This window comes from Protopterus annectens, chromosome 9.part0 (genome assembly GCF_019279795.1).
Source record: "Protopterus annectens isolate FY-2018-M chromosome 9.part0, PAN1.0, whole genome shotgun sequence".
NCBI lineage: Eukaryota > Metazoa > Chordata > Ceratodontiformes > Protopteridae > Protopterus > Protopterus annectens.
Window position 1 is genome coordinate 1,500,536,797 of NC_056743.1, and position 26,710 is coordinate 1,500,563,506.

General features: G+C 36.7%; 1 protein-coding gene across 1 annotated transcript in view; it reads left to right on the plus strand.

Moving 5' to 3' along the window:
• LOC122812139 (nuclear receptor subfamily 5 group A member 2-like) overlaps positions 1-24,133 on the plus strand; it is a 445,215-nt gene extending 421,082 nt beyond the window's left edge. Inside the window, exons 6-7 of the mRNA XM_044084444.1 lie at positions 7,903-8,050; positions 23,485-24,133. Of these exons, the coding sequence (XP_043940379.1) occupies positions 7,903-8,050; positions 23,485-23,729 (393 nt within the window). The 3' untranslated portion in view covers positions 23,730-24,133. The remainder of the gene's footprint in view (positions 1-7,902; positions 8,051-23,484) is intronic.
• Positions 24,134-26,710: the final 2,577 nt, after the last annotated feature.

Here is a 26,710-nt window from a genome sequence, read left to right on the forward strand (position 1 = left end):
ATTTAGTAAATCCACCCCTGCACCCTATTGTTGATGCTAAATTATCTAACACTTTTAATATGGCAAAATTTGTAACTTAAAAACATGGTGAACAACATTAACTATTTATACAAAGATTGATGGGATTGTTTTAAAAGGATAAATGATACTTTATACAAAGATGGCATTTTATTTGTTACTGTTGATGTAAAGGATTTATTTTCAGTCATTCCCCATGAGTTGGGATTAAAATGGTTTTATGAATATTTATGTGACCACAGTCAGTTGGACCGTGACATGATTTAATTGTTGAAGAATATTATGGATATAATTTTGAGTAATAATTTTATTTATTTCGAGGGACAGATATTTCAACAGCAAAGGGGGTAGCAATGGGTGCAGTCTGCACCACAGTTTTTGCTAACTTGATCATGGCATATTGGGAATACAATTTTGTGTTAGAATCTAAATATAATAATACTTAATCGATGTAGTGGAGCTTTTTGAATGATATTGTTTTATTTTGGGAAATTAGTGTAGACAAACCTAACGACTTCTTCACTTACATCAATAACTTGACTGAATTTTTGAAGATTACAGTGAATTATTCATTAGACGAGATGAGTTACTTAGATGTTTTGATTTCTAAAAATAAAGAAGGTAAAATATCTGAATCAAATATTTATAGGAAACCCATCTACTCAAATCCACTGCTTCCTTTTACTAATTGGCATCCTAAATACCAAAAGAAGGCACTGGTGAAGGGTCAGATGGTCAGGTTGACCAGGATGGTTTCCCAAAATGATGTATTCGAAGATGAATGTAATAGGTTGAATCAAATGTTGCAAAAAATAGGTTATCCTCTTTCATTTTTAGACACCATTGCTGATGAAATAAAGTAAAAAAAGGCAAAATGAAATATATTACCCTTTAATTGGTAAGAAGGGTTTGGATTCTTATAGTAAACAACAACAAATAAATAATAATGAATATAGGAAGGCCATGATTTTGACCTACAACAAGGATTTTGCTAGAATTAATGAGGTTATTTATAAAAATTTGAATATTTTTCTGTAAACACGGAGCAATTTCAATAACTAGGTCCTGACCCTAAATTTGTGTATAGAAAGGACATTTGTTTTAAGAATGTTTTAGAAAGATTTAAGATGAGAAGTGAGTGCCCTGGTATTAAAGACTGCAGACATTGTAAGTAATGTAGTTATATACAGGAAGGGGTGACATTTTTTATTGAAGGGTATGGTGAGGTTTGATTAAAAAAGTTACCATTGCTCTAGTACTAGGGTGGTATACATAGCACAGTGTACAGAATGTCCTTGTTTTTATTGCAGAAAAAAATGCAAAAGCAATAAGAGTCAGGATCCATCAACATCTCTATGATGTTGAGAAGAAGGATGATAAAAATGCTTTGTTTAAACATATTAGGGGAATGAAAATATTATGTAGTTGATAATGTTGATCATGATGTGGGGGGGGGCTTGGAAAGATTGCCTTGACTCTAAAGAACTTAAACAGCAATTAAAAGCCAATGCAACATGTAATTATGGACTGAATGAAACTCTATTAGCAGTGTTCTTAGGATGAAAGTAGTTCATATAGTAGGGTAACTTTTCCAATGTTGTTGTTTGTCTATCGGCTTTTTTCCGGTAAGGGGTCGCCACAGTGGAACTCCGGTCCGTTAATGATTGGCAGTAGATTTTTACAAAACACCGAGGTACCAGCTCGATGCCCAACCTTCAACGAAGGCATGCCCATTTACATGTAATTATGGACTGAAGCAGTGTTCTTAGGATGAAAGTAGTTCATATAGTAGGGTAACTTTTCCAATGTTGTTGTTTGTCTATCGGCTTTTTTCCGGTAAGGGGTCGCCACAGTGGAACTCCGGTCCGTTAATGATTGGCAATAGATTTTTACGAAACACCGAGGTACCAGCTCGATGCCCAACCTTCAACGAAGGCATGCCCATTTACGCACGCATGTCTTTTGAACACTACCCAACATACAGACTCCACACAGAAGGCGCTCCCAAGCCAAGCAGAGAATTGAATGGGAGAACATCTTGCTGTGAGGTAACAATGCTACCGCCGTACCACCACAGCAAGGGTAACTTTTCCAATACGGGTGCTTTTTATATTACGTATATATAGATATTTTATTTGATATGCATTAATTGATTTTTAAACAATGGCTTTAATAGATGTATTATTTAGTTGTAATTGTAGGTATTTCAATATTATAACTCGTTTTCAGAGTTTTTTATTGGGAGGGGAGGGGTTTCATTATTATAAATGTGTTCCAATTGGACTGTGCCTTTATTCTGAAGAAGCACCATGTCACCTGAACAAAAGTTTTAAATGTATGTACACTTGATTATTTATTTATTCTTCTCTTTGGAACATTTTCTTCTTGGATATTTTTAACTTTTTGGATGTTTATTAATAAATGGTGGTTTTGGCGTGCTCCTGGCTTACAGTTTGGTGTTCTTGGATTTCTAAATGATAAAAATGTGAATTTTAAAAGTAGTTTTAATAAAAATACTGATAATGATGAACATTTTGTTATGCAACCAAAACATGGAACCTACAGCTTTGGGGTTTGCAGTTGCAATATATATAGTCCATTTCAAGGTGAACCTTTTAGCCCTAATGAGCATTTCCATTGTAATTTCAAATGTGTTGTTAAGAATGCTTATTCTGTAGTGTATTATATGTGGAAAGAAGTCTAGAAAATTAAGTAATAGAATTTCCCAATGTGTTATGTAACTAAAAAGAAAAACAGCAGTAATGGATTTTACAGACCCTTCACAGTTACAGTATTAAGAATTTTTTTATATTTTAAAGCAGCTTCAGCTGAATGATAGTGTTAGAGATCTAATTCTATCACACGTAAAGGAGGACTATTGGCAATTGATATTCAATGCCTACAGACCTACTGATTTAAAATAAAAAATAATTTTTTAGATACCATCCCCCACTTGCTGACTATCAAGCTTCCCCTAATCAGGTTCAAACTTATTCTTTCTCTTGTGGTGGAAAGTCCACAACTCCACTAGGGCAAGAGGCATCTGGAGGAGCCCTCATTTAGACACACATTGAGGAGTTTGTGTTCCAGCAATAAAAGCATTTTAATGTAAGTACCTAATCCCATTCCAGGCTTTGGGTGTGGGACAATCTTCTGACCTCATCATAAGGACTCATGATGCTCTACCACTGCAATTGCACACTGCCTGTGCACTCACTATTGATGGATGTTACCAGATAATGGCTTGGTGAGCAGAAAGTCTGACCCAAGATGCTCGCACCAGCATTACTCCTCAGAGGGAGTATGGCTGTATGCACCCCTCTCTGCCAAGCACCCAAAGCACTAGTTGAACTTGGGTCATCTTATACTCAGGGTTTTATCCCTGTATACTACCACCAGTGGCCAAACAATGACTACATTTTAAAGGTTTACTGATAGGTAGACCACTTAAATCTAATGCCAGTATTTATCTTCTAGCAATAATTTTATATATCTTCCAGGTTTTAAATAATGTGAGCTGTTTACTGCTAAACTCATAATTAATCAATTTAAGCCTCATAGTCTATTTGCTTTATTAATTTCACATTGTTGATTTGCCAGTGCCCCTGTTGCATGAGTGTATGATTTCAGTCAGCAGCTTTTTTACTTCATGCTAGTATACTTGACAAGAGGTTATTTTTTTCTTGAAAGCTATAACTGGTTTAGCACAAGCATGTAACTTTGACTTTCTTCTAAAATATTTCCCCTTTCATATATTCACCAATCTAAAGAAGTTCTGCAAACAGAATGAAAGCAATTATTAATGTCTGTTTTATATCCAAGCATTAAAGCTTGGTCATTCATGTAGATTTAGATTGTTGTCCTTTAGTTTTATTTTTATGTTTTATGCAATTTACTTTAAGGTTCCTTTCAAATAGCTTTTTGAAATGAATATTGGCATTTGTCCATACTGTTAATTATGCATATAACAGTATTAATAATCTTATCTATCTGTCTATTGCACTTAGGTAAGTCATTTCTACCACAGCAACCCATTTTTAGTCACAACCTTGTCAAAACAAAATATAGAAATAGTAACGAAAAACAGAGCCATGGAATATTGCGCTATATATCTCACAAAAAAATCCAAAAGAAACTGCTTGCAACTGTAAGAAATCTGAAGTATGTTTAAAGAAAAATGCTGTTGATGATATTGTTGAAGGTTAGAAACATGATTTTTGCTATTTGTGGACAGTACACAGGAAAAGAGTCATGAATGTCTATTTACAATTCAAAACAACTGCATTGTGATCCATTACTGATGTATTACTCTGCACCGCATATACAGCTGACATGTAATGCACATGCAAAAGAGCTACTCAGTATGAATAACAGCAGTAGCCTTACTCAGAGATGACTATGATGTGTATAAACATCAGAGCTTTAGCCGGGTCACTGGGCAGTCCTCAAAGTCGTGCCCTGCAAACTAAATTGAGGGGAAAAATATAAAGTTGTCTGAAGCTGAGGGCCACAAAAAAAAAGTAAGACCTTAGTAGTTCCTTACCACAATTACACATCTCACACTATAAACAACTAAATGCATTCATTTCTGTAACTGTGGCTCCTTCAATCAATGGCATCACTGAACTTATGTCTTATCAGCAACTCATCTGAGGTGTTGACCATGCCCTCTAACAGTTTGCAACCAGGCCAGACATCACCTTCACCACACACTAACAGAAGAGAGGCCACTGTGTGTTGCTGCTGTAACAAAGCCAGTACGTAAATGCAATGACATACATGTGTGGGATATACTGTGGGTGCAAAAGGGATCCATAAAATGTCATGACTCATACGTTAGGGGCACTAGTCAGAATGTACAATGTGTGGACTAGACACACATGAACAGTAGTATGCCAGAATGGGTAATGAATGCAATACAGTTCAAAAACTTTCTAACCCACGGTCCATGCATACAGCCTTGTCACAGTTCTTCCAGCTGCATAACAGTGTCTCACCATAGGCTGTACAGTACAGTTATTTATCAAAATGTTCTCTGCAGGGAACATAATACTGTAAAGTTCTTTCCCAAATATCCTGTGTTCTCTTCAAATGTAGGGTACAAAGTGTCACACTGCTGTATCATTACTATGTATTACAAACTCCCACAGCAAGTGCTTGATGTTCCATTGCAAAGTAGGACATACAGTGCTTCTGTGAAGCGTGACTTTGTATAACTGCTGTACTTTTTCAAAGCACTCAGTGCTCTGTGTGTATAATCAGGATGCATGGTGATGCACTCAGTGCTCTCTGTGTATAAGTAGGATGCATGGAGATGCACCAGTGCTCTGTGTGTATAAACAAGATGCATGGTGATGCACCAGTGCTCTGTGTGTATAAGCAGGATGCATGGTGATGCACTCAGTGCTCTCTGTGTATAAGTAGGATGTATGGTGATGCACTCAGTGCTCTATGTGTATAAGCAGGATGCATGGTGATGCACCAGTGCTGTGTGTGTATAAACAAGATGCATGGTGATGCACCAGTGCTCTGTGTGTATAAGCAGGATGCATGGTGGTGCACCAGTGCTCTATGTGTGTATAAGCAGAATACATGGTGATGCACTCAGTGCTCTGTGCGTATAAGCAGGATGCATGTTGATGCACTCAGTGCTCTGTGTGTATAATCAGGATGCATGGTGATGCACTCAGTGCTCTCTGTGTATAAGTAGGATGCATGGTGATGCACCAGTGCTCTGTGTGTATAAGCAGGATGCATGGTGATGCACCAGTGCTCTGTGTGTATAAGCAGGATGCATGGTGATGCACCAGTGCTCTGTGTGTGTAAGCAGGATGCATGGTGATGCACTAAGTGCTCTCTGTATATAAGTAGGATGCATGGTGATGCACTCAGTGCTCTATGTGTATAAGCAGGATGCATGGTGATGCACCAGTGCTCTGTGTGTATAAAAAAGATGCATGGTGATGCACCAGTGCTCTGTGTGTATAAGCAGGATGCATGGTGGTGCACCAGTGCTCTGTGTGTGTATAAGCAGAATACATGGTGATGCACTCAGTGCTCTATGTGTATAAGCAGGATGCATGGTGATGCACCAGTGCTCTGTGTGTATAAAAAAGATGCATGGTGATGCACCAGTGCTCTGTGTGTATAAGCAGGATGCATGGTGGTGCACCAGTGCTCTGTGTGTGTATAAGCAGAATACATGGTGATGCACTCAGTGCTCTGTGTGTATAAGCAGGATGCATGGTGATGCACTCAGTGCTCTGTGTGTATAAACAAGATGCATTGTGATGCACCAGTGCTCTGTGTGTATAAGCAGGATGCATGGTGGTGCACGAGTGCTCTGTGTGTGTATAAGCAGAATACATGGTGATGCACTCAGTGCTCTGTGTGTATAAGCAGGATGCATGGTGATGCACTCAGTGCTCTGTGTGTATAAGCAGGATGCATGGTGATGCAACAGTGCTCTGTGTGTATAAGCAGGATGCATGGTGATGCACCAGTGCTCTGTGTGTATAAGCAGGATGCATGGTGATGCACCAGTGCTCTGTGTGTGTAAGCAGGATGCATGGTGATGCACTCAGTGCTCTCTGTGTATAAGTAGGATGCATGGTGATGCACTCAGTGCTCTATGTGTATAAGCAGTATGCATGGTGATGCACCAGTGCTCTGTGTGTATAAACAAGATGCATGGTGATGCACCAGTGCTCTGTGTGTATAAGCAGGATGCATGGTGATGCACTCAGTGCTATGTATAAGTAGGATGTATGGTGATGCACTCAGTGCTCTATGGGTATAAGCAGGATGCATGGTGATGCCCCAGTGCTCTGTGTGTATAAACAAGATGCATGGTGATGCACTCAGTGCTCTGTGTGTATAAGCAGGATACATGGTGATGCACCAGTGCTCTGTGTGTGTAAGCAGGATGCATGGTGATGCACCAGTGCTCTGTGTGTATAAGCAGGATGCATGGTCATGCACCAGTGCTCTGTGTGTATAAGCAGGATGCATGGTGATACACTCAGTGCTCTGTGTGTATAAGCAGGATGCATGGTGATGCACTCAGTGCTGTGTGTGTATAAGCAGGATGCATGGTGATGCACCACTGCTCTGTGTGTATAAGCAGGATGCATGATAATGCAGCACTGTGCGCAGGTACTATACAGTGCAACCCTCACAATGTCTAATGTGCCATTCATATACAAAGTGCCCAATACTGCTACACCGTGTTCATTTTATTAATAGGGTGGACACCACCTCCCTGTTTTGCACCATAACAGACATCTTTTACCCCACTATTGTGGTATTCAGTACACTGCTGAAATGGAGTCCACAGTAATGCTCTTGTTCAGTGCATCATTCATCTCAGAATAGTGCAGACCTAACACCTGCCAACAGATGTGGAATTCTGTTTCTGAGGCAACTGTTTATCATAGTGGAGCCTGAGCTACCATCCAAAGTATAGAAGTTTTCAACAGTGGAGAAAGTAAATGATTCAGTCTATGCCTATCTAGCTTGTATTAAGCTTATTATAAAAATTATAGAAAGAAATTAGTAATTTATTCTGCAGTATATACATTTAGCATAAAAACTCCTGGTGAATACTATAGTGTAAAGCTGAGTTTGTGGTGAACATCATTGCTCTGTATAACTCTTCTGTCAGTTTTACTATTTACACAATATTTAGATTTGTTTAGACTGCTTTACAAGTTATTTTTTCTGAAAAGTGTTATAATTCTTAGAACGTAATTTTCCACAACTACTGTGGGCTGCGTAGGTTATGACTGTTCAATCTTTAGTTTATTTTATAATCTGGAACCATGGAACAAATAATGCTTGAAATTTCATGCAAATATAATTACTAAATGTTATTATTTTTTTTAGATTGACCTTTCTACAATCTCCTCTCAAGCTGGAGATGCTCTAAACAACCTGGTAAGCCGCACTCAGGAACTGGTATCCAAACTGAGAGCTCTACAGATGGACAGACAAGAATTTGTATGTTTGAAGTATCTGGTGCTTTTCAGTTCAGGTATGTTAAAGAAATCTTTCAATAAGCTGAACAAAATGTAACTGATATACTGTTAGACTGGGGATAAGCTTGCACCTATAAGCTGAGCTGAGTGTCTGTACGGACTTATCTTTCCCATTTGTATGACATGGTGACAATGTTACACCATACCTTTCCTTTTTTTGGAACTTTTTTAGTCTTTCAGCCTGGTCTGAATAGGAAAACTATTACATACTAACTCTTTAGTGCTGCGGTAGCATTGTCGCCTCACAGTAAGACGTTGTCCTGTTCGATTCTCAGCTAGAGCGTCTTCTGTGTGGAGACATGCGTGAATGGGCGTACCTTCATTGAAGGTTGTGTGTCAGGGCCAGCAACTCAGCATGTAAAAATCTACTGCCAATCATTAGCGGACCGGAGTTCTGCTGTGGTGACCCTAACTGGGAAAAGCCGAAAGACACAACAACAGCTAACTCTTTAAGAAAATAATTATGAGCTATAGCATTCAGTTAGATGTAGTGCAGCTAACACATTTATTCAGAGAAAAGACATAAGAAATCTACAACGTAAAAAAAAAATGTCTTCTTCATTTTTATTCCTTTCAAGTATCCCTGATTCTCTGGGCCATTCCTGATATTGACTGAGAATTTTGCTATGTCTCTCCTAAAATAGATTTTTTTTGTTTGTTTTTTTTTTTTTTTTTTTGGAATATTATACTAAATAAATAATGGCAATCGTTATAGTTATGGACTTCTTTTACTTTAGAAAATTTATGTTAGTTCAAATCTGCTTAGTCTCTCGGGTTTCTGTCAGTAGAAGCAATACTTAAAAATGGCCCCGATTTCTATTCTTTGGCCCTAATTATGTTTTTTTTTTGTCCCTGATTCTGGATAAAAGGAAGTTGAGAGCTTTTCTCCCTTTTGCAGGCTAACAATTAAAAAGTTGGACATCAGAACCATTCCAAGCAAGAGATGTCTCTCATAGAAAGGGTTGTCTAGTTCTGTTGTAAACAAAGTATGAAGAAAGTTAAAGTAAAATGTAAAAACGAAAAGAAGCAACATGGAGAAGAAGAATGACATTGTGAGAGGAAATGAATGAAGAGAGGAAAGAAGTACTCCCTCTCATTGCTGCATAAAACAATATCACTGTCAGCAAAGCAATGGTCATGCCTATTGTACTGACTGTACTTCTAGGAGACTTCTCTATGCTCATAATATGTCTAATTTCTGAAGTCCTGGTACAGAAACATAGCCTAAAACTAAAGCAGCAAGGTGGTGTCTACAAGCTGACATGATTGACTAAATATGTACAGTACAATGGTTAGCATGGAATATGCAGGGATGGGATTATTAAAGAGCATTTGCAAAAAGTTATAAAAATGACAACACATTTTCATATTTACCTTAATAATGAAAACAATCACCTGGGATACTGTTATGTTGTGGCTAGGTTATGCAAACATGGTTGTTGTTTAAAATTTTATATTAAAGCATGGTGGGTAATGTAAAGACATTATGAGGTACAAATATCAGCAATATTGTCATATCTGCATTAATACTGTAAAAGTGTGACCATAGTATTAACACATAAGATTTTATCTCTAATAATTGACATTTAAAAATTCACAATCCTGTAGATTGATGTTGTTGCCCTGAAATGTATATGCCTACTTAGAAAATAGATTGCACAATATCACAAAACAATAGTCAGCTACCTCCTGCTATCATACAAAACTGGAAAGCTCCTCAACAGATAAGCCATTCTTATACTAATATGTTAGAACTGTATTGCATTCTTACAGAGATGTAACATTTGGTTTGACAGTGACACTAATAATTTTTGTCAAAATACTAATATTCTTTCATAAATATGCAGCACAGATTAGCATCATCAGACAGAATTTTGATGCTAACACGAATGCACATTCCATTGTCTAATAAAGTCTATTTTGTATTTTGCATGTTTTGTAATTCATATAGTTATGAGATATTGCAAATCATATGAGGTGTGTCTTCAACAGATGATATCATAGAAAAGTTCATAGGAAGCAAAAGGTTTCTTGGCTTAGAAGGCTTCAGACAGAAAAAGGATTGATCCCTGCTGCTCATGAGTGAACATTTTAATGGGACAAAAGCTCAGATTTCAAAAAAGTAAAACAATCTTCCCTCTGCTTCCCTGCTGGTCCATGTATTATTTATTCCTATACAGCTCTGTACCTGTAAACATTATTTTCGAATATATTCATCTGTCTGTCAGTAGGATAGTAACTGTTCACTGTTTCTCAGCTATAGTAGCATTAACATAAAATGCCCAAGGTTTGCAATCCATGTTAATTTTGAACGGTTTCTATGTATTCACATTTTTCCCATTAGCAAAAGTGGAAACTTAGAATTAATATTAATCAAGGTAAGTACCATTCCACAGTTTTTAATTAAGTACTGCTAGGGGAAGATTAAGTGCCTACTCTGAATGGCTTATATTTATGAATATCACTGCAGTCTTCCTATTCACTGGCTTTTCAGAGATATAAAGTTATTGAAACTGAGAATAAAAAGCAGTCATAGTTAATCTTTGAAAAAGATTTGAATGTGACTCCAACATCAATTTAAGTTCAAGTTCACTTTATTCAGGTGCTTCTAATTAAGCACTGTGCAAATAAAAGATAATAAATAAATTCTAAAACATGAGTTAAATGAGTTCAAAAAAGCAGAATTGCTTGAATTGGTGGTGCAGAAGGAAAAAGTTCTAACTAGCTCAGGCAACCCAAGTTCATTTAGTTGCTTGGGTCCTTTATGGTGCAAGCAGGGAGCATGGGTGTGCCCATCTGGGGTGCAGGAATGGTGGTTCCCACCTGACTTGCATTAATTTTCTAATGACAGTCTCAAATGGAAAGCAAAGTTATGTCATGAATTTGGAGGCTTTTTGTGGGGAGATGTAACCATGGCTGTCAAAGAAAGTGAATGTAGCTCTTGTCAGCACATGTGAAAAAGTGTGCATATACAGACAGAGGGGCAATGGCAACCCTTGTAGTAACACAAATGCTTATATTACCATCATGGCTGAAGCAATAGAAAAGAAATTGAAAATTTGGTTTCATTGGCAGGATGGTGGTGAGAGCACAAATCATCCACATGATTACCTAGGTGTCAGCTTTCCTCAAGTATTATAATGTATGATCAAAGGGAAGTCAGATGTTTGGTGGCATAGGGCAAAAAATAATACAAAATAATATTAATAATAAAAATATAAAAGGTAGAACTTCATTACTTTAAGGTAAGAAGCAAAATCAAAAATATATGATTTGAGGGACCTTTTAAAGTACAAACCATGCAAGATTCCCTTAGCCACAAAAAGAAAGGATTCCAAAGGTACAGGTTCTTGTAATCAAAGGAGTGAACACCAAAAACTACAGTTACATCTTTTGTATTAATAGTGGCTATAAAATATCAGGATGGAAAGTACAAGACAGCTGGTACCAGAAAAGCAGTCAAGCAATTTCTGAGGAGTGGAAGACCCATGTTCAGTTAAATAAACCATGACCTTAAATGTGTAGATGACATGGGACCAAAATGCAGCCAATTCTGGCTTGATTTAGTTAGTTAGTTAGTTAGTTAGTTAGTTAGTTAGTTAGTTAGTTAGTTAGTTAGTTAGTTAGTTCACAGTTCATTCGCTTCATTTATCAGGTACACAATCTGATTTAAGGGACAATTTCAGCCAAAAGCCAAGCCAAGCAAGCAATAGCAGTATTCTAACATAAAGCAACATTTACAAGTAATTACAGCATATCAAGATACATAAAGGCAATGTAAACAGTGCAACAAGGTACATAAAAGCATGCAAACTAAACAAATTTGTGATTTATAAACAGACATGACCCACATTTTAACAATGTTACTAAATAATGCAGTAATGCAGTATATACATAGTTGCATCATATTACAATGTTGAGACATACAGAGTATGTAGTGTTACTAAAAGTTGAAATAATAAGGCTCCAGGCACCTGGGTTAATGTGGAAAAGATAAAAAGTATTTGTGAGTAGTCAGACTTTGGAGTTCTCCACCATCTGCAAATGGTCTGCTATCTAGGAGTCCCAGGTAGAGGGAGCTGCATTGGGTCACATGGGAGATAATAAAATCACAGTATACACTATTACTGGGAAATCCTCCAATGGAACAATGAGCTTTTTGATGGCAATATTCCTAAAATGAAAGAACAATCTCATAACAACAGCAGATATCTCACCTTTTAGCATCAGTCCGTTACCAAGGATTAGCACAAGATTATGCACTCTTGACATAAAATCTTGTCCATCGCTGCATGGATGATATTGTATTAGAGAATTGGAACGATACAATCTGACACACCAGCCTCGCAGAGGTGAGGAGTTTTTGCTGATTACATGAAATGCAGAGGAAGATAAATTGCAAATCTTCCATAAGGGAACTGATGGAAGAAATAATATCCTGAGGAAAGGATATGTAAAGCTACATTTCATCAGCATAGCAGTGGCAATGTTTGCCATGTATACTTCTCTCAAAAGTGCTCTCTTAAGTGTGCATTTGGGCCAGTAGAATGGCTATGGAAAAGAAAAATTAAGGCCAAAAACAACCCTTTGAAACTGGACAGGCAGGTAACAGAATCAATCCAGAACCACACCTATAAGCCCGTACAATGGTAAAAATGCATGGTTTTCCATGTCAAATTTCAATGCGAGATCAAGCAGAACCAGAACTGAGCAGTTGCAATGATCTTCTGTCATCAGACAGTCATTAAAGAACATAATAAGGGCCATATCAATATAATGCCTGGTCCAGAAAACTGGAGTGAAATGGGTCATAGATGCTGTTTCTCTTAAGATAAGAGACAAGCTGGATGTGAGAACAATGCTGAAGACTGAGATGTTCAAGTCTGACAGGGTCCAGGGAAGTAAATATTGTGGGAAGAAATAGCCAGGGAATTGTTATGGCTAGGCTTGTATAGGCCCTAGGGCCGAAAACCTAGTACCAACCTATGAACCTATGAAGCTATGAAGTCTGCATAGTGATTGCCCAACAAAATAACAAGCCACATTATATGTTGCACATACTATAGTCTAGCAGTGAAATGATTTCAATACAAGAACTCAGATCCTTATAGTATGCTATCAATCCTTTGTAAAAACTTCAAAATATGGAACCTAGTCCTACTTTGTACAGCACACTTAAAAGGAGAAAACAAGATAATGCGTATCTGTTACTCACTGTAAAAAGTGTTGTGATTTACCCAAGAAAGCTGTCATTTATGTATTTAAGATTAATCCTGATGGGCAAACCACATCATCCATTTGTAAACACAATGGATAACGTATGACTAATATTACCGAAGAATAGCAAAAAAAGCAGTACTTTTTGTAACCACATCCTGCTGGGACAGAACTCCTCACCAACAATAGCTGTGCAGGAAATTTTGATCCTGTACCCCTAATCATCCATACCCATAGTCACTACAACACGGGAGTAAGAATAGTTATTGTACCCATTGTGTTTTCCAATGTTCCACTAGATGAATAGTTGCATGTACATAACCCAAAGTCAAATGTGTTGATGGAAAGTCATAATTATTGCATTAAACCTACTTGCACACTGATATTATTAGTTGTTTCACAACCAAGTTATCTTTTCTGTTATAAGCACCATCAGCTTTCTGTCATGGGTGATGTAATTTCACCCAGCTTCACATCAAATGAGATAAGTGCAGCAACAATCAAGGAAGTCAATGGTAAAGTCACCTCACAACATTAAATGGAGTGATCCCAATGTATTTCAGATGAGGTTACTGTTATGGGAAAAAAGACAAAAAGTGTTGAATTGAAAAGAACAACAGTGAACCAATAAAACAGGTTGTAGATTGAAACATCAAACTATAGAATCCTGAGCAACAGAAATGCCCCCCCCTGACATCCCCATGGGTTGCAAGCCTTCTGAACATCACCAAATTATGTTCACCAGCTCCACAGTCACACCAACTCAAAGATGGGAGAAATCTTCCAAAAGAAAGGGAACCAATGCCCACTTAGAAACTGCACTGGCAGTAATTTCCTGTGAATAACAGTAGCTGGCATTGTCTCTATTTCCCTTTGACAGTGCTTGTTCTCTCAGTCTCTGTTTTCCTTTGACATTACTGGTTCCCTCTGTCTCAGTTTGCCTTTGACATTACTGGTTCTCTCAGTCTCTGTTTTCCTTTGATATTACTGGTTCTCTTAGTCTCTGTTTTCCTTTAATGTTACTGGTTCCGACACATCTCACTTCTCTTCTTTGATTTCATCGTATTCTTACCTGGTGTCCAACATTTATTTCCAGCTTTCTTATGCAGCTTTGACTATAATTATACTTCTGTTTTTGATTTTTTTTTCTAGCATTGTCTTTATTTTATATTCATTTTCTGGTATCAGTAATGCCTCTGAAGCACGTAATTTCCTTTTCAATGTTCTGTTCATTGACAGCTGAGCGTGAACTGAAATTCTTTTCCTGCAATGATACCTAAATTCCAAAAATGCAAGGCAGCAGTCCTAATAGCTGTTGCTACTGCTTTATTATCATGAAAGTGTTCTCTGTTTGGATACATTTTTCCATTTCCTGGCCTACAGCAGATTGCATTGACTGACCATTATATGACTACATTTCTACTCATTCACAAGTCTTTGGAATTGTTGATTTTTATATTGCGGATTTTAGTCAGGTATTCTCTTTCTTGTAAGTACAGACTTTAATGCACTGATCACATTTACATATGCTATGTCTGTTAGTTTAATTATGTAAAGATACTTTCAAAAATAATCCATAAGTTTAAGGTACATGACTTCTCTAAAATAAATATCCATTGCAGTCTTGGAGGTGAGAGGTGACTTGTCCAAAGAGTTTTGAATATGCTTTGCAAGGATTTATGGTTGTCACAGAAAAAAATCATGGATTCCTGACCTCTATGCACTACCACTAAACTCCTTTTCTCTCTGAGTATACATCTTTTGTATATCTGTGCAGTGGGGTGATGAAAGTGAGTATCCCATTCCTCTTTATCCTTAAAAGACATAATTTTGTATATAGTTTACCCAGTGGGGTATGACCTTGTCAGCTTTGTTCTATGCCCAGTTCTCGGTGTTGTTTATATCTTCTTGTTCATCTGTTGTACTACTGTTATTTGTATTATTATTTTTTGTTGTTTACATCTTCTTGCTCATCTGTTGTGCTACTGTTATTTGTATTGTTATTTTTTTGTTGTTTACATCTTCTTGTTCATCTGTTGTACTACTGTTATTTGTATTATTTTTTGTTGTTTACATCTTCTTGTTCATCTGTTGTACTACTATTTGTATTATTTTTTGTTGTTTACATCTTCTTGTTCATCTATTGTACTACTGTTATTTGTATTGTTATTTTTTGTTGTTTACATCTTCTTGCTCATCTGTTGTGCTACTGTTATTTGTATTGTTATTTTTTGTTGTTTACATCTTCTTGTTCATCTGTTGTACTACTGTTATCTGTATTATTTTTTGTTGTTTATATCTTCTTGTTCATCTGTTGTACTACTGTTATTTGTATTGTTGTTGTTGTTTACATCTTCTTGTTTATCTGTTGTACTACTATTTGTATTATTTTTTTTGTTTATATCTTCTTGTTCATCTGTTGTACTACTGTTATTTGTATTGTTTTTTTTGTTGTTTACATCTTCTTGCTCATCTGTTGTGCTACTGTTATTTGTATTGTTATTTTTTGTTGTTTACATCTTCTTGTTCATCTGTTGTACTACTGTTATTTGTATTATTTTTGTTGTTTATATCTTCTCGTTCATCTGTTGTACTACTGTTATTTGTATTGTTACTTTTTTGTTGTTTACATCTTCTTGTTCATCTGTTGTACTACTGTTATTTGTATTATTTTGCGTTGTTTATATCTTCTTCTTCATCTGTTGTACTACTGTTATTTGTATTGTTATTTTTTGTTGTTTACATCTTCTTGCTCATCTGTTGTGCTACTGTTATTTGTATTGTTATTTTTTTGTTGTTTACATCTTCTTGTTCATCTGTTGTACTACTGTTATTTGTATTATTTTTTGTTGTTTATATCTTCTTGTTCATCTGTTGTACTACTGTTATTTGTATTATTTGTTTTGTTGTTTACATCTTCTTGTTCATCTGTTGTACTACTGTTATTTGTATTGTTATTTTTTTGTTGTTTACATCTTCTTGCTCATCTGTTGTACTACTGTTATTTGTATTGTTATTTGATTTGTTGTTTACATCTTCTTGTTCATCTGTTATACTACTATTTGTATTATTTGTTGTTTATATCTTCTTGTTCATCTGTTGTACTACTGTTATTTGTATTGTTATTTTTTGTTGTTTACATCTTCTTGTTCATCTGTTGTACTACTATTTGTATTGTTTTTTTTTATATATCTTCTTGCTCATCTGTTGTACTACTGTTATTTGTATTGTTATTTTTTACTATACTGTTATGTTTGGTGGAGGCTCACCTTATCGCATACCTTCATTTCTCTGGCTGATTCCTACTCAGATACTAATTCGCAGACTCAGTAGGATAATGGGCTCACTGCTGGTCTGTGGCTTTAGTGCTGTAGTTATTGAACAGATGAAGTTCCTTAGTATAAACATTAATGGGATAAATTCTCCATTTAAGAGAACTCGTCTGAGAAGGGCATCTTTACCTGACATACTGCTGCTTCAGGAATCACACCTTTCCATCAGAGAACACGCCAAGTTGGCAACATGGGACTATTCAGTAGTGTCCTCCTGAGCACTCATTTCAGCTAAGAGGACAGTGATCAACGCCTTGTTTAACAATAATTTTAGACAGATTCAGGTACTTGATACCTTCTCCTTTCAGGTGAAGAAATGGTGGGGGTGGTATGCAGGTGGAACAGGAAGACTGTCCCCCTGATATCTATATACCTCCATCCCCAATAAGTTTAAAGGAAGTTAGGAATATCTTTCAGTTCACTAAGGACAATACCAGGAGGGTTTTTAATTATACCTGGGGATTTTAATTGCACCACTGAGCCATCTGACACCACAGTCTAGAAACCTTTTATCTTAATACCAGTAGTTAAGTTCCTCATAATTTCAAAGACTAACATGGCTTGCAACATCAAATCCCCATTTTGGCACCACCATGACAATTGACCTTTGATTTCAGCTTGGAGTTCCTACCCTGTCTATACATTGACCATGACACTTTAAGTTGCATGTTGCCACAATGAGACCCCTTACCTCCTAGGATTGGGGACTCTGTCATTATTATACTCAGGGACCAGATTTTTTTAAATGCCTCACTGAAGTTGCTCAGAATGTATTAACAACACTTCCATCAGAGGACTACCCTTATTATTTCCTTTGGGGCACCTGTAAAGGTGTCCAGCATGCTAGACTGAGGGGATGGTCTAACAGATAGTACAATAAATGGGGGAAGAGTTAAGGCCTCTCAAGCAGCTATATTAGAACATTTTGTGGACTCCAAAGGTTCACAGAAGAAAGATCAGTGACTCATTTAGAGAAGTTACCACCATCAAAGATAAAATTCAAGCTATAATCAATAGGAAGAAAGAAATAATATTAGATAAGTTGAAACTTCAGTATTATGAGATATCTCCACAGGTTTGTTCTCAGGTGGCTAGAAAATACAGAAGAAGCCTATTTAGGCACACCCCACTTGGCTTATCTAGAGGGAGATAATGGAGCTCCTCCAGTGCCTATTAACTACATAGTGGATAAGTTTTAGCATTCCCATAGTAACATGTAAATTGACCTTGTAGATTGAAAGGTTGGCTCTCTTGCTGAGTTTAACTCTTTCATAAAGTCTCCACTATCGTTGTCCACCTTGACTATAGACTAGGGGCAAAGAATCAAAAATCCCATCAATAGACAAGAGATGCTTATGTCATTAAAAAATGAAATCTAATAAGGTTCCCGGCAATGATGGTTTACTAGCTGAGGTATACAAGCAGCTCCCTCCTTTAGCCATTAAATTTCTACTTACTGCATGTTTGGCTGTACATGTTTAACTGATGATTCCCCCTCTTGGAGGCAATCCCTTATAGTTTCATTGCTAAATTTGGGCAAGGATGTAACCTCTCCCTCTAGCTACAAACAAATTTATCAGCATAACGTGGATAATAAAGTCTGCATGGGAATGTGAGTGGCCAGAATAACACAATTCCTTCCATCCTTAATATATCAGAGCCAGGCAGACTTTATGAAAACTGGAGATGTTTGATATCACATCTTGAGAGTAGTATTATGGCTGGAAAAAGGTTCACTTCATAACACCCCCACAGCTATGCTTTCTGTGTATGCCAAAAAGCCTTTTGATAATATCAAATGGTATTATTTATTGGAAATATTAGCATCTTTTCAGTTCTCCCCTGCATTCATACAGGCTATTTCTGCTATGTACTGTATGAGGGTTCATCTGCAATAGTATGGACTAAGAGAGCCTTATATCTCAAGGCCTAACCACATCCTTAAAGTGATAAGACAAGGGTGCCCTCTAACGCCCTTGCTTTTTATTTTGGCCTTGGAACATTTAGCTCAAATACTTTGCCACAGGTTATCATCTGCCTCTAGCACTAGCTTATATATGAATCTTTGGGAAGGTATTACACTTTTTGCAGACTATCTCTTAATATTTGTGTCAAATATGCATCAGGACATACCATTTAGCTAGAGTATATTAAACAGCTGGCAGCAGGATTTGGGTTAGAGACTAAACTCTACTAAATCCATACTTCTCTCTTCCAGATCAGGTGTGAATCAGTGTAACTTTGCACTAAATCTTGCCTTGTTTAAATATTTGGGTATTACACTAGCTAGGACTCTGGCTGAAACCCAGAACATAAATGCACAAATCATGCAGCAACAGCTGCTGGACAATAATTTGCAGGAATGATAGAAACAGGGAGTTCCTTCTGAACTTAAACGTCTGCTAATTAAGATAGTTATACACACGAAACTGCTCTACATTCTTCAGGGCCTGCCAATGAGAATTTCGTACAGGTCCTTGAGAAAATGGGACACCATTCTGCGTAAGTTCTTATAGTTACCAACCTCAATGAAAGGCACACCGAGTGCTTATTAAGCCTCCCAGTCCATGGGTAATATTCATCTTCTTAGCCGCTTAACAACTTATCAAGTGGCCATTGTTCATGTCTATTCTGGATTATATTTGAATGGCATTTCACCAGAGTGAGCTGTATATATGATAGACAGTGTTCTCCAGACGTTTCATCTCTTGCTTTCTGTCACAGGGACTCAAGAAGTATATGCCAAACAGCTTCTGCTGTACACTATTGCCACTGGATATTATATGAATTGTTGTTTAGTGCGTGCTTCCTATTATCTAAACACCGTATATAGGGTCATATGTGCAATCTCATCAGAAATGGACACTACACAAATGGTTGCATTTATGTTTTACCCCTATGGTACACAACATGAATTTCAAACCAAAAGGCAGGATAGTGGGATAAGCATGCCTTGTCAACAGCCCAGATATGCTCCAATAATGGATTAAAGTCCTTTCTTGAGTTGAGTGATGGACAGGCACACAGTGTTCAAGAGTGTTGGCAAATTTTAAAAGGTATCCACAAGGCAGAAGGGTTGGCTGCTTGAAAAAAGGGTAAAAGAGGTTATCAAAATGGTCTTCTTGTCTACTGAGCAAAACCATAATCCATAGTCTTTTTATGAGGGTTGTGGTCTAGATTGTTATTGAGCTGTGTCATTAGGCCACTAACTTAGGAATAGGAGTTTGGCTCCCTTTGTGGCAGATGCCACCAAGTTTCCTATATGTTAGGGAAATGGTGCATGCATATTGTGAGAGGTGATGGGATACTTTTAGTCTAGGGACTTGTAACTTAGTCTTAGGTGAGCCTCCACTGTAAATATCTTATTTTAAATATATTGTTTTATCTTGATGCTTTTTGTTACATAAGCATTTTCATTGTACAGTTGTTTTACTCCATCTTTTCATCATTAAATAGTATGACAGCATTAAGTTCACCTGTAGACATTGTTAGGTCATTAAGGCTTGTAATTAAATAGAAGTATTCAGTTCTAATGTGGGTATTACATCATATTATATCTGTTTTATAGCATTAGTCATATATTTGAGTGGTTGTAGATTTTATTGGATGTCTTTACTAGACTTCAATTGGTGTGTCTGTTATTGTTTGATAAATAAATGCATACGAAAAAAATTCTGCTGGCAAATTTCTGAAGCTTGTAAAAAATCACCATAGTCATGAATTATATAATTGCTATGGCTCTGTACGTTATTTCAGATGTAACTATGACTGTGTAAGTTTAGCCGGATACACTCACTGCATGTTTTCACAATTTCAGTTTATTTACCAACATTCATGTCAGTCACTTCTGTGCTTTTTATTTTTATATTCACGTCAGTAACTTTCGAACAATGGGCTATGCCTAATGCTATGAATATCTTGATGCATGTAAAGCTCTGCTTTCTGTGCCTTTCATCCTCAGTGCTTAAGAATTGTCTTCACAAAAGATATTACACAGTACATATGTCTACATTTTTGTTTATTATTTATCAACATTACTGTTACTTGCATATAATTCTGCCCTCTGTTACAATCAATGTTGTTGTCCTTGTGTCTAGTTCATTTCACTCTGTTGTTTTTTGCCTTTTTATTTTGGTAAGCCTTAAAGTGGTACATGTGGATCTGTGTCTTACCCCAGTTAACAAAGTTTCAATAATTATTAAACATTTCTTGCCAACAACCTGATTTGCCAATCCCCCCATTTTAATAACTAATTTTCATGTTTCATTTCAACAACAAGCAAATTATATTGAGTACATTTGTCTTTCCTTTTACACATCTTTAAAATAGCTAATTGTAGCACTGATTCTATAAAATTGGTTAATAATATGAAGGATGCATTTTGTGCCTGAAATGAGACTTGGCACTTGAGACATGAGGCTCATGGCTCTTCCTCTGTCACAATGCATTCTTACTCTCACTCTAATTTTCCCTTTTGGTGGTTGTAATTAGATAATTTTCCTATCATAATTATGCTAAAACTATATCATACACTATTGGGGATCCTTGACGTCATGCTTAATCCTGTACCATATGCTGTACCATACACTATTGGGAATCCTTGACATCATGCTTAATCCTATACCATATGCTATATCATACACTATTGGGGATCCTTGACATCATGCTTAATCCTGTACCATATGCTGTACCATACACTATTGGGGATCCTTGACATCATACTTAATCCTGTATCATATGCTATCTCATACACTATTGGGGATCCTTGACATCATGCTTAATCCCATACCATATGCTATATCATACACTATTGGGGATCCTTGACATCATGCTTAATCCCGTACCATATGCTATATCATACACTATTGGGAATCCTTGACATCATGCTTAATCCTATACCATATGCTATATCATACACTATTGGGGATCCTTGACATCATGCTTAATCCTGTACCATATGCTATATCATACACTATTGGGAATCCTTGACATCATGCTTAATCCCATACCATATGCTATATCATACACTATTGGGGATCCTTGACATCATGCTTAATCCCGTACCATATGCTATATCATACACTATTGGGAATCCTTGACATCATGCTTAATCCTATACCATATGCTATATCATACACTATTGGGGATCTTTGACATCATGCTTAATCCTGTAGCATATGCTGTACCATACACTATTGGGGATCCTTGACATCATACTTAATCCTGTACCATATGCTATATCATACACTATTGGGGATCCTTGATATCATGCTTAATCCCGTACCATATGCTATATCATACACTATTGGGGATCCTTGACATCATGCTTAATCCCGTACCATATGCTATATCATACACTATTGGGGATCCTTGACATCATGCTTAATCCCATACCATATGCTATATCATACACTATTGGGGATCCTTGACATCATGCTTAATCCTGTACCATATGCTATATCATACACTATTGGGGATCCTTGACATCATGCTTAATCCCATACCATATGCTATATCATACACTATTGGGGATCCTTGACATCATGCTTAATCCTGTACCATATGCTATATCATACACTATTGGGGATCCTTGACATCATGCTTAATCCTGTACCATATGCTATATCATACACTATTGGGGATCCTTGACATCATGCTTAATCCTGTACCATATGCTATATCATACACTATTGGGGATCCTTGATATCATGCTTAATCCCGTACCATATGCTATATCATACACTATTGGGGATCCTTGACATCATGCTTAATCCCATACCATATGCTATATCATACACTATTGGGGATCCTTGACATCATGCTTAATCCTGTACCATATGCTATATCATACACTATTGGGGATCCTTGACATCATGCTTAATCCTGTACCATATGCTATATCATACACTATTGGGGATCCTTGACATCATACTGGGATATCTGCTTTACATTTTGTACTTTTATAATTTATTTTCTTAAGAATTGCTTTACCTCTGCACATATTTATTTATGGCGTGCTGTACTATTACAGTTTAGTTGTACTTGCTCCACAATACCTGAAAATTATTTGTAGCTCACTGCGTATTTTCTTAAAGAAATAAATGAAAAACTACACTTGTGGCTAAAAATGTGCCATAATAGAAATTATTCAAAACTATTCATGAGCTTATATATGTAACACATCATGCAATTCAAAATGAGAGGAAAACAGAAGTAGAATCAATAAAATGTAAGTCTAAAAGTGTCATAGTGCTAGCCCACTTCCAGGCTGAGTAGTACTTTGAACCATTTCTTGTGCATACTGTTGAGCTTCAGAATTCAAACCAGAGGGATAAGAAACACAGCACCTCTATCCTGTTTAAAGAAACGCAGTTGTGAACAATGGTAGCACATGTTCTTTTAAAATGGAAATTTGTATTATGTTTTAATTCTTTTAATGGTCTAGTTACACTAGATATCATTCCAGTGTTACAAAAATATTAGTAAACCCTAAATTCCTATGTTGACCAGCAGTAAACCTGAGTACTACATTTATTATTGATGAGAGGAATGTTTACATGTCTCTGAAGATTTAGCAACAGTGATAATGTTGGCCATATTATATGGGAAAAATAGTTGTATAACTGTTAAAAAGACATAATATAGCAACTGCTATGGTCAATTGAGTCTAGATTACTACAAAATGGCACAGGACTTTCCTAAAATAATTACTTTGACTTAGACAGTGATATCTTAAGCTTAGTTTAAGTAATTGCTAAATAGAGTACTCTCCATAAAATGTGTAATGTTTTATTTTATATTGCATTAATTATATTGCTGTGATACAACACTTATCAACAAATTTTGCAGCTCACTTGATGCATGTAATTTCTCTGTTCTAGATGTCAAAAATCTGGAGAACCGAGCCTTTGTGGAGAGTGTGCAGGAACAGGTAAATCGAGCCCTCATGGATTACACTGCCTACAACCCACAGCAAGCTGACAAATTTGGTCAGTTATTGCTAAGGCTGCCTGAGATACGAGCAATCAGCATGCAGATAGATGAGTATCTTTTCATGAAACATCTCAGTGGGGACTTACCATGTAACAACCTCCTTATAGAAATGCTCCATGCCAAGCAATCCTAGTAGCAAGACAAAAAGACAATGGGGACTTGGATGGACATGGGAATATTCAACTCTGGAACAAAACCAATAAGACTGTAATATATGTAACATACCATGCAATCCACAAGGAGAGGAAGACTGAAGCAAAGGATGATGAAACTCTAATTATGAAGACTTTAAAATTTACTGTCTAATAAAGTGCAATATCACAGCATTGTGCATATAAATTCTCCAAGTACGTGGGATGCAACGCAAGAAATGGGGTTTAAATGAATGTTTTTTACCCAGTTAATGTGGAAACACCTGGTATGGCACAAAAGAATCTTTAAAGTTCCCATAATTGTGAACAACATTATAGATGATTTCCCTTCACAAGATATACATCAAACTTAAAGGTGGAATTCAATAAAAAGAAGCTTTCAAAATGTGTGTTAAATTTTAGTGTTTTAATATAGTGAATTAGTTTGCTCAGTTTTTCCACTATTAATTTTGAAGATGTTCACTTAATTCTTACTCTGTTTATATTTGTGTAAGACCCGTCTATTTTGACATGTCTCATGCAGAAAATCTAATTCTTTGAAAGCAAAATTCCTACATAACTGGTTTGAATCAATACAAGTTATCTCTTTCCCCTTGCAATCCATAACTGTTCCCTAAACTGCTAAAATTCAACTCTGCAAGAAGATCCTTTAAATGTGAATTGCAGATAGCTACTTGGACTGAATCAAAAGGAAGACAAAAGAAAAATACAATGCACAGGAAGGGATCTGCCATTAGTCACTCCACTTGTGCAAACTAAATTAGGTTAGGTGTAGGAACTTCCAAAAGAAATATGGAGAAAGATGCCCATGGAAAATAAGATGATCCAGTCTTGGTCTTCTGAATGTATTTTAAAAGAGCAATGTGCATTACTTTCCCATATGCCAGTCAGGACCAGCCTTAACTAAAATGGCACCCTAAGCAAAATGGCTCCATGCAACCACCCCCGCACCTGTACATCTAATATATCCCATGGCCTACTCACAAGATACTTTTCCTTCCCTTTTCTCACAGTTTGTCTTACTCTTCAGTTGTTTTTTTTTCCTGCAGTGATTCATTCATTTAACATGTTATGTCTAGGTAAGACTGCACTCTGATAACTGTGGAGGAAGCAACTGTGTTAAGCCTTGGGAGTTTTAGGTGCTCAGAGGTGCATTTTAGAGTTTCTCAAACAACGTTTTCATCCAATGATGGCCTGAATGAAAACCAGGATTAAGGAAAAGAATTCAGTCTTTCTCTTCAGCTTTGCTTTTTCCTGCTCCTTTCAGTACATCCTTATTGAGCAAGATTAAACTGAAATAACTGCAGTAGAAATAACTGTATTAATCCAGGGCCCTAGGGTCTGTTAGGCCCCCAGAAACTATGGTGATTTCTCTAACCCTAAGATAATAGGGTTGCCACCTCTTCAAATGATTAAAGTGAGACATTCATTGTAGAAATGTGAGATTTTGCAGGACAAAGCATACCTGTGGCCAGTGCAAAGGACAGAACTTCACTTTTTTGTCAAAATAAAAGCTTATTATTGTACCATTTTAGTTGCTTATGCTATTTTATATAGTTTGTGTGTGTTTTGGATACAAAATAACTATTTTATGCAACTATTAATGAAAACTTAGGAAATATATTTTGTCCTACAATCTCAGGACATTTGCCATTTTGTAGTTATTTTTGCAGGACACAACTGCCCAAAGGGGGACAGGTGGTAACCTTATCTGAGAAGCATTTTAGAGTTTTTCTAAGCAAACATTTTCCCAATTATTGGTTGAACAAAAAACATGATGAAAGAAAGAAATTAAGTTTAGTATTACTCTTTAATTTTTACCTACATCCTTTCAGCACACCCTAACTAACCAAGACTCCACTGTAATAAATGCAATGGAAATAACTGTATTAAGCTGGAGGAATGGGGGATGTTAGGATCCCAGAAACCATGACTTTTCTTGATGCTCTGAGATGCATTTAGAGTTTTTTTAAACATCTCCTTTTTTCAAATGATTACCTGAATAAAAACATGATCAAATAAAGAAATTTAGTATTACTCTTATTTTTTCCTGCATCCTTTCAGTACACCATAATTGTCCAAAACTACCCTGTAATATCTCAATTAAGCTGAGGGTCTGGGGACTGCTAGGCATACAGAAGCCATGGAATTATAGATACTCTGAGGAGCATTTTAGAGCTTTTGTCACAATCTTTTGGTCCAATGATGGCTTGAACAAAAATTATACATGTTGTTGTTGTTTGTCTTTCGGCTTTTCCCGGTTAGGGGTCGCCACAGCGGAACTCCGGTCTGCTAATGATTGGCAGTTGTTTTTTTTTGTTTTTTTTTGGTGTCGAGTTACCAGCCTGACACCCAACCTTCAACGAAGGCACGCCCATTCAACGCATGTCTTTCGAATGCCCACTCGACCACGGGGAGGGCATGCAGACTCCACACAGAAGGCACTCCCAACCCAAGCCGAGAATTGAACGGGAGAACCTCTTGCTGTGAGGCAACAACACTTACCACTGCACCACCGCGAACAAAAATTATACATACGGAAAATAAATTCAATTTTATTTTATTTTTTTATTTAATGAAAATTTAACTTGTAGGTTCATAGGTTTATAGGTATTTACTAGGCTAATGACCACAAGAGCCTTTTTAAGCCTAGCTATACATCCCAAATCTCTGACAATTTCTTGTATCCTTGAAAAGTGTAAGCAGAAGCTTAGGAGATGAAACATTTACATGCAAGGGCCTGGAAGATGAACCATTTGCAGGTTGCCTGTGTCCATTAGAGAACATAGGTGCCAAACCAGGGATGAATTTTCTGTTCCCCATACAAGTGTCCAATTGGGTAAGGAAGGAACTCTGCTTCACATGGATGGGGAGCCTGTTCCAGAGAAGAGGTGGTCTCGGGGATACATACTTGTCTCTCCAGCAAGCCCTATTTATATCAAAGGCAAGGTTTAAGTCTTTA